This window comes from Herpailurus yagouaroundi, unplaced genomic scaffold (genome assembly GCF_014898765.1).
Source record: "Herpailurus yagouaroundi ecotype Mexico unplaced genomic scaffold, PumYag 191, whole genome shotgun sequence".
Lineage (NCBI taxonomy): Eukaryota > Metazoa > Chordata > Mammalia > Carnivora > Felidae > Herpailurus > Herpailurus yagouaroundi.
Genome location: NW_024412422.1, coordinates 19,012,602 through 19,025,303, shown reverse-complemented (window position 1 = coordinate 19,025,303; position 12,702 = coordinate 19,012,602). Strand labels below are relative to the sequence as shown.

Sequence of the window (12,702 nt, the reverse complement as noted above, 5' to 3'; positions counted from 1 at the left end):
TTTTTTTTTTTTTTTTACATTTATTTATTTTTGAGAGACAGAGAAACAGAGCACACGTGAGGAGGGGCAGACAGAGGAGACCGAGTCCAAAGCAGGCTCCAGGCTCCCAGCTGTCAGCACAGAGCCTGACGCAGGGCTCAGACTCACAGACCATGAGATCATGACCTGAGCCAAAGTCGGACGCTCAACTGATCGAGCCACCCAGGGGCCCCCACAATCTGTTCTTATTCTTCCTTTTAGTCCAGAAGCATCTTCCCGGTAAGTCTTCCTAAAACCTTCCCTACAAGCATATTTTACAAAGAAAGGAACCAGCTCACACGCACTGGCTTATAAACCACATAACTTACTGTATCTCCGCGAAATCCCTCCAGTGTCCATACAGCCTCACGTCATCCTGTTCTCTGCACAACGCTACATCGAAACCGGTATCACATGGTCTCCTTCAGCTTTTTATTTTCCAAACAGAACTGCCAGCTAAACCTGGCACGCCTCAGATTATATGCCTTTAGGAGAAATTCCTAGGAGGGAATTTCTTGTCAAAGGGGAAGCCCACTTTTAAGGGTTTTGACATCTACGATTGTTATTTCCAACAGAGGAACGGAGTGGGGCCCACAGAGGCCGTGGCCGCTAAACTTTCCTTCAAGACACCCAGCCCACAGGTAGTCAGGTTCCTAAGTCCCGAGCTGGCCCCACATTGTACCGTGTGGACGACATGCTCTTTGCTCAGATGCTACTATGAACGAGCTGGCTCAGTGGTCACCGCGTCTCACCTGAAAACAAGTCCAGATGTTGGGGGTGAGGAGTTCCTTGCTATATGGGTAACCTGTGCATGTGTGTGAGAGAGAGACAGACAGACAGATGGAGAGAGGGAGAGAACAGGTGCACACGTGTGAGTGTGGAGCTGACGACCTGCGTGGACTGTGTGCGAGAGCAGGAAGTAATCCCAGTGGCCTCATCCCTCTCAGCCTGGCCCGGGCAGGAGAGGACAGAGCCCAGAGTTGATCAAAACAGGCCCAAGGACTTGGGGGTGGAAGGACAGAGCCGGAGGGCCATTTGTCCTGGGCCTTTTTATACAAATGGCACCAAATTTAGACTTTGGGCCTTCAAATGAGATTCTGGACACAGCCTGAGAGTCACTGGATTAAAGGAAGACATCTTTCAGCAAATATAAACATGCACCCCACTACCAGCCATCTTTACTGTAATGCCTTGTGAATTGACACGTTACGAGTTGTTCAACTGTCTTGTGACAGTCATACTGCATCATACTTTTGTGGGCTCAAAGCCCTATTACGATTATCATAAGCATGTTAAAACATGGCATCATTTTATAACCCTTGTTTGGAATTTCTCCCGATTTTTAAATATAAGAGGAACCTCAAAATGATGGCTGGGACCTGGACCTTTGCTGACCTCTGAGGAGGGCGAGTAGAACCCCAGGTCACAGGGACTGTGCTCTCAGGGCCATCAAGGAAGGCAGAAAGTGCCCGAGGTGCCAGGCCACGTGGGCCACGAGGCTGGGGCTTTGGATGGAAGGCAGCTTGGAGGGCAGAGTGCGACCCCAGGGCCCTTGCCTGACCCGCTGCTGCGCGGGGGGCCCGTCATTTCCACCCGCCAGGTGCTGTGGCCAGCAGAGCCCAGCACAGACCTCGCCTCCCCGCCTGGCCTCTCTGCTCTCAGACACAACCCGCTTCACGAGGACGCTAGCACACACATTGTGAAATTCTTGTTATGAAACGAGATCCCAGAGGATTCATAGAAGTTAATTTTTTCCAAACACTGCTGTGTTTAGAAATTCCTCCTATTCAGTCCCGCTTTGGCCAAATGCCTTTCTGTCCCGGAAGAAAAAGAAGAAGGAGACGTCGGTTTGGCGTTAGGTAAGGGCAGATGGAAGGCAGATGGCAGTGCCCGTGAGCAAGTCTCATTTCGGCTAGTTTAACCCGCACGATAATTGCTTTTATCTTTATATTTAAACATCAGTTTCCAGGAGCCGCTAATCCCAGCGCCCTGAGGATCTCTGCTTCCCGCTCCTGGGTCATTAACACGAGGAAGAGACAATCTGAAGGGAACAGAAGTGCAATGATTGACACATTGTTTCCACACTTACTTCCTATGAGCATTCTATCGTCATCTACCCAAAAGGACACAATGAGAAAAGGTCTTTCTCGACAAGACACAGAAAAAAGAAAAGAAAAATACCGTCCGGGTGCCGCAAGGAAGGACTGACACTTCGAGGCGCAGAAATGTAAAATCCTGCAAGGCAAATAATTTGCGAGAACAAAGCCAAAAGACACATAGCATTCTAGGGGGGGAAATAACACAGAACGCCTTTAACGTTCAAGAAACCGATTTCCTTACTATGTGAAAACACTTTGTAAAGAAAAGTAGTATCATCAGCATTTACCTGGGAGCAAAGACTCTCCCGAGACTTGTACGCGTGTGAGCTGTTAACCCTCCCAACAGCCCTATGAAGTAGGTGTCACTCGTGTCCCCAATTTATAGGTAAGAAAATCAAAGCACAGAGGGGTTGAGTGACTCATGGGCGGCCGCACAGCTAGTGACAGGCAGGACTCGAACCAGGCAGCACAGCTCCGGAGGCTGCACCTGTAGTCACTGCCCTCCCCCAAAGACAGCACTCGTTCACTCACTGAAGGAGACAAAACAGATACCGGGAATTCCAAGAAAACAGTGCACAACAACGCCCCGGGCCAAGGAGGAAGTCTCGGTGAACACACTGTCCCCTCTGATGGTGGGCGGGAGGGCAGCTGGCTGGGGGAGGGGAGGCATGGGGTCCTTCCAGGTAGAGGAACAGCCCTTCCCAGGCCAGGGGACTCGGCACGGTGTCCCGCATGCCCCAGGTTCAAAGTGGACCTGAGCATCGAGTCAGGACAAAGTGACCTGCAGGCCGTGTGGCCAGCGTGGTGTCCACCCGCCTCCCCCAGTAACAGCACGGCTGTGTTCCTCAGGAGAGCCAGTCCGGCCCCCCTGACCGCACACCCTGGGCCCCCTGCAGGCCGCGCCCATCAGCATCCGCTCTGGGCTGACCCTGTGTCACGCTGCTGTGCCTTCTTGGGGAGAGTCAGCGGAGAGAGACGCCTGTTTCTGAGGAGAGGACTTGAGCCCCTGGACCCGGCCTGAGGCCAACTGTGATTTTCAAAGACACCCGCAGTATCCCCCGTCCCGCCCGTTTGTGCCCCGTGACCTCGCCACTCTCCGCCAGCACCCAGGGCGAATTTCCCCACCTGCCCTCTGCCTGACCTGACCCACAGGGGACAACAGAAGGGACACTGGCCGAGGCCCAGCTGCAGTCCCTAATTGTCCAGCAGCTTCTGCTGCGTGCCTCTGGGAGGTCTGAGCCGTGAGGAGTCCAGGCCGCACAGCTGGGGAAAGACCACACAGGGGCGCGCACACACGCGGGCACAGGGGCGCCAGAGCCAGAGGGACAGAACTGTCTTAGGTGAGCTGTGGGTGACTCCAAGCCTGGCCGCGGTCTGACGACAGTGCCTTGAGCCCAGTCAGCCCACAGAACCGGGAAAAGTGACACCAAATTGTGTTTTACGTTTTAAAGTTCAGGTGTGTGTGTTGCACAGCAACAGCCAACCAAACACAATCTTACCTGAAGCCGTTCGTCCCATGAGCAAATCGATTCCCTCTTTGAGTTGAGTTTCCCTTGCTTTACGACTCTTCAGCTACATTTCCCTTCCTGACCCTGTGGTGCCCCCAGAGGCCCCCATAAGGAGCTGAACCTGGATCCCTCCTTCCTTCCTGACACGCACTCTGGGGAGAGGTTTGGGGAGGATGCCGGAGCTGCCGCTGCAGAGGGACGAGCGGACGCTCCATCCTGTCCTGCTTACTCCTGTACTCGGGTCAAGGTGGAGGTGGCCACGTCCCTTGTGAGACCGTGGCACCAGCAGAGAGCGACCTGTCTACACCCCGTCGGCCTGGGAGCTAGCCAAGAGCACAGCTGCACAACAATTTCCCTGAGCCAGAGGGCAGGCTGCAGAACGTTCTGGAATGGGAAACTGAGGGCATCCAAATCCAGTGCCATCAACGTCACCTGAGGGCTAAACCGTGGTCTCGGGTAAGACACATCTCGGTGCACTCAGACTGGGGGCCTCAAGGGTCTCCCTCCATTCTGGAAGCTGGAGCTCCTGGGGAGTGGTCTCCCTGGTGTGCATGTGCAGACAGACACCCCCCCACACACACACACACACACCCATCTCCTGCCCAAGTAAGGCATTACTTGGGTCCTAAGCAGATTTTCCCACAGAGCAGCCGCTGTGCTCAGGAGAGGACACAAGCAAGCAGGGCTCTGACAGCCTCTCCTGTCCACGACAGGGGGACACCTGCCAGGAGCTTCCCCAGGGCACAGGCGGGGGGTGGAGAGACTCTCTGGGGCGGGTTGGGCTCTCTGGCTTGCCTGACACAAGCCCAGCAAGGCTCCCACCTCCGGTCCCAAACTCTGATCCCACAAGACACTGAAGTGTCATCTTTGTCCCCACATTCCAACAGAGTGCTGCTTAAAATGACATTTTTGGCCCCTGTATTCTTAAGAGTCGGTAATCCCACCACTCGAGGGCCTTGGACACTTTGTCCAAGAGAATTTTAGCGCAAAGACCCACCTTTACACAACTCGAATCACAGCACGAGAAGCTACTGCCTTCTCAGTTGTCCTTGGCTCTTCTGGCCTGCGGCAAGGAGCAAATCCATCCGAGCGTAAGTAACGATTGCTAATCCCCACTTAGCAAAGAAACGCCACGTGTCGGATGTAGAGCCCTCGGCGGGCAGCAATGCCCAAGCAGGACTCAGTAATGACGTGTCTCCCGTTTACGGGATTTACTGTTACTGGTTTTCAGTTCATGGGAGGGAGATAGTTTCTTTTTCAATTAAATCCAAGTGAGTGACATTTAAAGAAAAACACTAAGGAGTGCCTGGGTAGCTCAGTCAATTAAGGTTCCAACTCGATTTCAGCTCAGGTCATGATCTTATGGTTTCAGGAGATCGAGCCCCACAGCGGGCTCTGTGCTGACATTGTGGAGCCTGCTTGGGATTCTGTCTCTTCTCTTCCCCCACTAGTGCTGCCTCTGTCTCTGTCTCTCTCAAAATAAATAAACTTAAAAAAAAAAAGAAAGAAAAACACAAAGTATGATAATACTTTCAGGTGGTACCTGTATATGAGTAAAAATTATAAACGTTTTAAAAGTGAGTCAAACTTCAGAACCACTGGTCTTGACAAACATTCCAGCATTCCTGGAAACGTAGATAATTGCGACATTCAACCCAAACCAGTTAAAGTAAATGGCCCTCCCCTGGACTTGTCCTCTGGGTAGACACCATCCCGCCTTGCCGCTTTGATACTATGTCCTCAGATTTTTTCCCAGCTCCGTGATTAGAACACGAGAAGTAAAAGCCAAAGGAGGTGAGAGAGATGATATCACAAAGAGCAAAATGTGGAGCGAAAATGAGCTGAAGATCATAGTGATGGAGAATCTGGACCACAGACACAGGGTGACTCAGGAGGCTTTCCACCTTCGGGCATATTTGAGTTTAAAATGGTAGGAGAACACGTGATCCATGAAATGAAGCCAGAAACACAGCAGAGACACCTAAGGATGGTATCTCAGACTCCAGCGTGAACGACAGAGCCCATGAACCCAAAAGCCCATCTAGCCAGGAGGACCGCATCCCTGACTGTCCTCTTTCAACATGCACGCACACTCTTCCCCAGAGCAAGCCTTTTACGTCTCAAATACGCACTGCGACCCCCGCACCGGAAACAAGGTTCTCTCAAGCGTCTTCCCGACACCCCTGGTGCTGTGGGACTGTCTTCCGCCACTTCCCAGTCGCTACCGCTGTCAGCAACGGCACAAGCCGTGGTGGCGAGCGCCAACTCCCTTCAGTCTCAGGGAAGCGGCAGAGAGTGATGGGGACCGAGGAAGTCAGGAGAGCGCGACCTGTCCCAGGGGTCACCCCTCGACTCCAGCCAACTCCCACCAGGCGCACAGGGAATATTGTTGGATTTTCCGATTTCTTAAGTCAAAAGTATAGATTTTTTAAATGAAATGTTCTCATATACAAGTTGGACATTAATTAAAAAAAAAAAAAAAGAATATCTAAAGCACCATCAGAGGCTGTTTCTGCAAACTTTCTGAGCTAGGATACTTGGCTAAAAACAGCTTAGAAAGCTCATTAAAATGTAAAAACCAAGGGGCGCCTGGGTGGCTCCAGGGGGCCTGAGTGTCTGACTTTTGGCTTAGGCTCAGGTCATGATCTCAGGGTTTGGGAGTTCAAGTCCCCCATCAGGCTCTGCACTGACAGTTCGGAGTCGGCTTGGGATTCTCTCTCCCCCCCCCCCCCCTCTCTCTCTGCCCCTCCAACATTTGTGCTGTCTCTGTGTCTCTCAAAATAAACTTTAAATATATATATACACACACCGAGAAGACCAACATAATGCCACTGAACAAAACACACTTATGGGATGGTCACAGCCCTGGCCAGTTTGGGGACAGGATCCATGAGCATCACCTGGAGGTCCCAGCTAAAAATGCAGGTTCCCAGGCCTTGTCCATGGAGATTTGGATTCCGTAGGGCCTGGACTGGAGCCCGAAAACCATATTTCACCATCTTTGCAAGTGACTTGCGCATGGTCTGTGAATGCTACTTTGAGATTCACCGCGCTAAGTCAGTGTGCAGCTCTAGGCCAGTCTTGCCTGCCTCTGGGCCTCGGTTTCTCCATCTGTGAAGCGAGTGTACTGATGAATACTCTTCTGAGGGTCATCCGCTCCACACACTCCGACGTCCCCATAGCCCCAGACCGTCGGCAGAAGACGGCGGCTGGATCCACGCCCGGCCTGTGTCCGGCAGACCCCTCTGGAAATCTCTTTCCTGAAACTCCATCCCGAAAGTCTCTCAACATTTTGTTGGCAGTCTTTTGGATTTAGTAACCTCGTGCAAAGGGGGGAGAAGTCACCTCAAGGCTGGGAAGGAGGAAGTGTGAGTGCTGAGGGTTTCCAGCTGCTGCTCCAAGGCTCCCGCGGCCTTCCCGGTGTTTACAAGCAGAGAATATTCTCATGCTCGGGAGGGAAGCACGGGGCATGTTTACAGGGAGGAGGGAAAGCTGATGAGTGAAATGGGAAGACGGTCTTTCCCGAGAGCAGCCGAGCTGATTCAGAGTTGAACTGGCATCAGAGGTAACAGGTGGACGTTGCTCAAGGTGGAATGTAGTCCAAGATCAGAAACAACTTCTAGAAGTCAGAGGAGTACAAAACCAGAACAGGCTCCTCTGGGAGCAGCAAGGGGCCCTTCATGGCAATATTCAAGTGGCAGCCAGTCAAACACTTGATGAGAAGCGTTCAAAGAAATAAAGCACCGGAAAGACCAACTGCACATATCTGCTCAGTGACACACAGTAAGCATCTACCATGCTGGTTTTCGTCCCCAAAAATGCAGCGGTGACCAAGACAGACACGGCCCTGCCCTCATAGAGCTGGTGGCCGAGCAGGGAGGCAGATGATGAACAGGCCGTTACCGGCCATGCCAGTGCCGGAGAGGTCCAGGGAGCCACAGGAGCGCAGGTAGAGGGACTCACCTGTGTGAGCTCGTCTCCACGGAAGTAACACCTGAGCTGAGCCCTCAAGGTCTACGGGCAGATAAAACAAGGTGCTAGAACATTCCGGGAAGATCCCTCCCTCCGCTGAGTTTCCCACTTGTGCACCTGCTGGCTGCGGGGGTTGAAAGTCAGACACCTCGCCCTCAAGGAACACAGACATTCCTTCGGTTAACATTCAAGAATGGCCAGGCATCCAGATAGCCCTCTTCTCTCAAAAGCTTCCCCTGTTTGCACCCAGTGCCTGTGAAAAACTTCCCCAGGAGGCACCATCTGCCAAGAAGCGAGACCCACGGGGAGCTGACAGAAGTGCAGGAAGGCCGAAAAGCGGATGGAGATGGGGTCCAGCAGGAGCAGGAGTGGGCACAGGAAGGGGTGGGGGCGGCCTGGCAGAGGGCACACAGGGGCCGGTGGCTAAGCCACTGGGACGTTTACTCTTTTTTGGAAAGCTCAGACTTCAACTCTGCTCCTAAAATGTCCCCTTTCTTTCTTTCTTTCTTTCTTTCTTTCTTTCTTTCTCTCTTTCTTTCTTTCTGTTTTTCAAAAAGTCAAAACCATGAATAGGGGCCCCAAGAGAATTTGGAAGTAAGAAATATGAAAACAGTTGACCTGGTGGATGGGGAGTGGGGAATGTCTCTGTTTATTTTGACGTTAGTTTTTACTATAAATGTAATGGGTTTTAAGTCTGAGCCCACTAGCACCACCAAAAAACAGAGAAACAGAGCGAGCATGTGGAGGAGGCCGAGACAGAGGTGTCCTGAAAGGCCCCGCATCTCCTGTGCCCACATCTTCGTCACTCATGAGGTTCACATCTGACCACCTCCTCCGTCACTATCATCGCTGATCACGGTTCTAAAAGTCAACCCATTTTTCCTGCTTGCTGAAGCCTCACTCATCCTACACAACATCTAGGAAGTTCAGATAAAAACCATAACCCTTCATTTTGTAAGTTGCCCAGCGACACCCGAAATCATCCTACAGACTTCGTGTGCTGCAGGGACTTTTACTTGGAAAACGCCGAGTGGACCTTCCCTGCTCACATCTGGTTTTTCTGGAACCGAGAAATACAGGCTCCCAGAGGCCTCAGAGAACCCGGCCCGAGCAAAGACCAGGCAAATAACGCAGCGGAGCGCGCACAGCGGTCCTCCGATGTCACGCGTGCGCTCGGTCGCCACAAAGCTGGATGTGGACAGAGGGAGGCAGGACGAGGGGGGCCCAGCCTCCGTCTGCATCTGCACCAAGCCTGGCGCCAGCATCGTCCCAAGGAGCCAAGGGTGATGTCAAGCGTCCTGGCTTCGTTTTATATCTGGCCAAACGGTCAACAGAGTGGCCCCGAGATGGTTTGACTACACAACACAAGGAGCCCTTAGAGCCGGACACGAAGCCAAAGCTCCCATCTCTGCCCGCCGCCCCGCACTTATCTGCCTCACCCCTGCCGTCCCACGCCCGTCTGCCTCACCCCTGCCATCCTGCAACTGTCTGCTTCACCTGTTTTTGAGGAGGAACTGTGCTCACACGCGTAATGGCACAGGTCTGGTGGCTGTGACGTGCAGTCAGCCCCGGTGGGTGGTTACTGTGGGTGAGCCCCTCTACAGGGTCCACCCTCCAGGCAGGTAGGTGGGAGGAGCTGGGTCTGCAAATGCCCACAGCGGGGCTGCCGCCAGGGGCCTCTCACAGCTGGGCCACAGCAGCAAGGAACGCAGTGGCTCCTTTAGGCATCACGGCAACCTCAGGAGGGACCGTCACTGACCCGTCGCACAGACAAGGGCTCAGGTGAGGTGGTTGCCCGAGGTCACCGCAGACACTTAGAGAACTGGGACCAGAGCCCGTGCTCTCCCCATGATGGCCCCGGGGACAGTGTCCATGACAAAGGGGCGCACTGTGCAGTGGCCCAGCCAGAGTCATTGGGGGGATTTCTTAAGAGAAACTAGAAATCCATATATTTATGTGAAATTTTTGTTTTTCCACATTGGCAGCAAGCTAAATATTTTTTAGCTCCACACCTGCCAAGCCAAACAGCCACAGACTGGATCAGCCCAGAGCCTCAAGTCTGGGGTCTCTAAGTTCAGGTAAAACTTCCTCAGAGTTCTGACTCCCCCGTGGCCCCATCCCGGATGACCTAAGTCCCCTCCAGGAGCCGGGAAGCCGAGAAGCTGGTGACCTGGAGATGCTCCCTACAGGCCCCAGCCCCCCAGCCCCCCCAGGCCCCCACACCCCCAGCCCCCTAGTCTCCTGGCCCCCCGGCCCCCCAGCCTCCCAGCCCTCCTGCCCACTGGCCCTCCAGGTGGCGGCCGCTGAGCCCACGCTGGTTTTCATTTACAGAAACAAAGAAGCCTGGTGTGTTTATAGGGCTGTCTGAACTCTGGAAAGGCTCAAACGCTGGGTTTGTAAACCTGGCCGTGGTTTAGGGCCTCAAAGCCATTTCTAGAAATTCTGGGTTCTGTAAAATCCAAAATGTATCCCCCCCACCCTCAACATGTTTTTGCCTTGTTAAGCTTTTGTTTGTTTTTCTTGGACTGCAGTCCTCCTGTCCCAAAATTGTGTACGACGAATTCCTCACAAGGTTGTTTTTGAGAAGACCGTGGGATGTCCAAAGGGCCTTCGCTTTCGGAACGGCTTGCTTTAAACTCCTTACTTCCTCCCCCAGAATGAAAACTCTCAGCCTGCCCGGGGTATCGGGACATGAAGGGGTGAGACACGCTGGGACGCCAGACAACAACTTTCCAGCCGGGTTCACGGTGTGGCCCGGACACCCGTTCTTTGTCAGAACCTCAGATACCGCAGAGCCTCACTTCTCACAGGACAAAGGGGAAACGGCACACAATTGCCACTTCTCTGCTGCCCACCTGCGTTTCGTCCGTGGCGCTGTTCCCGCCACGGGCCTGCACCACCTGCCGCCCCCCTCCGCCCCCGGGGCTCGGGGGCAAAAGAAAGAAACCCAGGGAACGAGGCTCACAGAGCCCGCCCCGCCCAGGCTCGCCGTCCACACCCCGGAGTCAGAAATAACGTGGTACGAGCCACACCACCAATTTACTTCCCACAAGTACCACGGCCCCGTCCAAGTCGCCGATGTGACATCACCGCATCTGCTTCTCTGGCGGCTCTTTTCTCTTTACGAGATGAAATAGTTTGCTCTCCCGTCTCTGTGAGACCGTGTTCGAGCTCTCCGTCTCCGGGACACGTCTCTTGTTAGAAAACCAGGCGCCTGCACCCCCGGCCCTCCCCCCCACCCCCGCCCGCCACGCGTCCATGCGCTCTGCCGCCACGGCGAGGGCGCGTCACTCACCGTCGGGGTCGCACTTTGCCGGGTTGCTGATGCAGGATGTGTTGTACTGGCCGTAGTAGAGAAGGGTCACTCCCTTCTCCTCTCTGAGGTAAACACCCTTGCTGACTTTTCCTTCCATGATGTCTGCGCGACAAGAATGGCAATGCCAAGTCAGCAACCGCCAGGGGTTAAGAGTCTTACGGAGAACTTAGAGATAAATGTACTGCGTTATTTACGCTTATAATACTACATATCACACTCGTTAATATTAACGCTCGCTATCTACCATCTAACTAGCAGTAGTTAAGGGATAGGTAGCGTGAATATTCATATCGATGCTTCGTCGTCACTTACTACTACACTCACATACGATGGGCTCTATACGGTAAGGACACCCTAAGTGTTACATTTGCCAGGAGTTGGGTTCCCAGGAGTGACACTGTCCCGAACGTCCGGAGCCCTTCCTGGCCATCTTCTAAGGGGAACACTTAGGCACATGTTTGAACATAAAACCACACCCTTTGAGTCCTCATTGGAAGCCCCTAATCCTAGACGTGGGAACCCACAATTTCAAAAGAATCCATGGTCACTCTAGGAGAAAAGCCCAGAGTCACGCCCCCACCAGCACCAGGCTGAGTGGCCATGAGCCCCGGCCGGTGCTCACTGCTCTGTCCTCCCGTTGGGTCTCATCCCCATGGCAAATGTAACCGATGGTGTGTGTGAAGTAAATGGTTTACAGAATCGATAAGTGAGGACTATAAAAGCCCAGCATGACTAGGCATTTATTGTTCATTGGGGTCAAAGTCGCCCAAAGATACCTCCTCTGCATACGGGCACATGCCCACTGCCCTTGAGCTATCAAGCAACAGGAGATGAACAGCAGAGGGACCGACGTCTGTGGGCCTGACGGCTACCCCCACTCCAGTTTTCCAACAACCACTGTCAAGTGGATAGCCCACTCAAAAGGGCCTCAGTGTTCTTCTGTCTTACACTCATTTTTTTGTTTATCGCATTTATGGCTGGGGGTGGGGGTGTGTGGAATCTATATCTTACAAAATTACATTTATTGCAAAATTAAATTAGCAGTTGCATCATTGAGTTAGGCTGTATAAACCTCTAAACAAGACTGTTTGACTGGAAAAATTAATTTTGGGAGCCAAACAGGTCACAGCTGAGAGAGCAATCGGGTTATGTGCTGTGCTGAGAACAGAAGAAAGGCCGATGCCTGAGTTATCTGAACTTTCTGTCCTGCTTGGGTACATGCCACAGACGCTACTCTCCCTGGAGCTTTGAGCTGCATAAGAAAACACGAAACATAGGGGCTCTGAGGTTGTTAAGTAAGATAATAATTGAACCCTGACTCTAGTGGGCGTTTATGAAACAGCTTCTAATAATTAAAAAAAAAAAAAAAAAAACCCACCTACAGAAGAAATGCTGATTTTAGTGTTTATAAGAGATCAAATTTTGGGGTGAGATCTTTTAAAATCAACTTGTTTTTCTATTCAAAGGCTATGCTGTTCCTCCCCAAAAGAATATACACCATTTAAAAATCCCAACTTCCATTTTTGTAGCTCATCTTGTGTCTGTCTCGTTCTGAAAACAGGCAGCTGGTTTGAAGACCCTGGTCACGTGAAAGCTTACAAGCCCCTTCTAATGTATGGTGGCACTTCCTCTAGACCTAGCTGGGAGTAGTTATTCCTAATACACTGGGTGTTTGGTATTCTTGGCTATGTGTTCTTGGGTATATGTTCTTGGGTATGTGCTCTTGGCTATATGTTCTTGGATATGTGTTCTTGGGTATATGTTCTTGGCTATGTGTTCTTGGCTATAT

At 52.4% G+C, this 12,702-nt stretch overlaps 1 protein-coding gene across 2 annotated transcripts in view; it reads right to left on the bottom strand.

Moving 5' to 3' along the window:
• ADGRD1 (adhesion G protein-coupled receptor D1) overlaps window positions 1-12,702 on the bottom strand; it is a 123,067-nt gene that overhangs the window by 97,632 nt on the left and 12,733 nt on the right. For both annotated transcript variants that reach the window (XM_040444124.1, XM_040444125.1), the window contains one exon: window positions 10,893-11,015. In XM_040444124.1, the coding sequence (XP_040300058.1) occupies window positions 10,893-11,015 (123 nt within the window). The remainder of the gene's footprint in view (window positions 1-10,892; window positions 11,016-12,702) is intronic.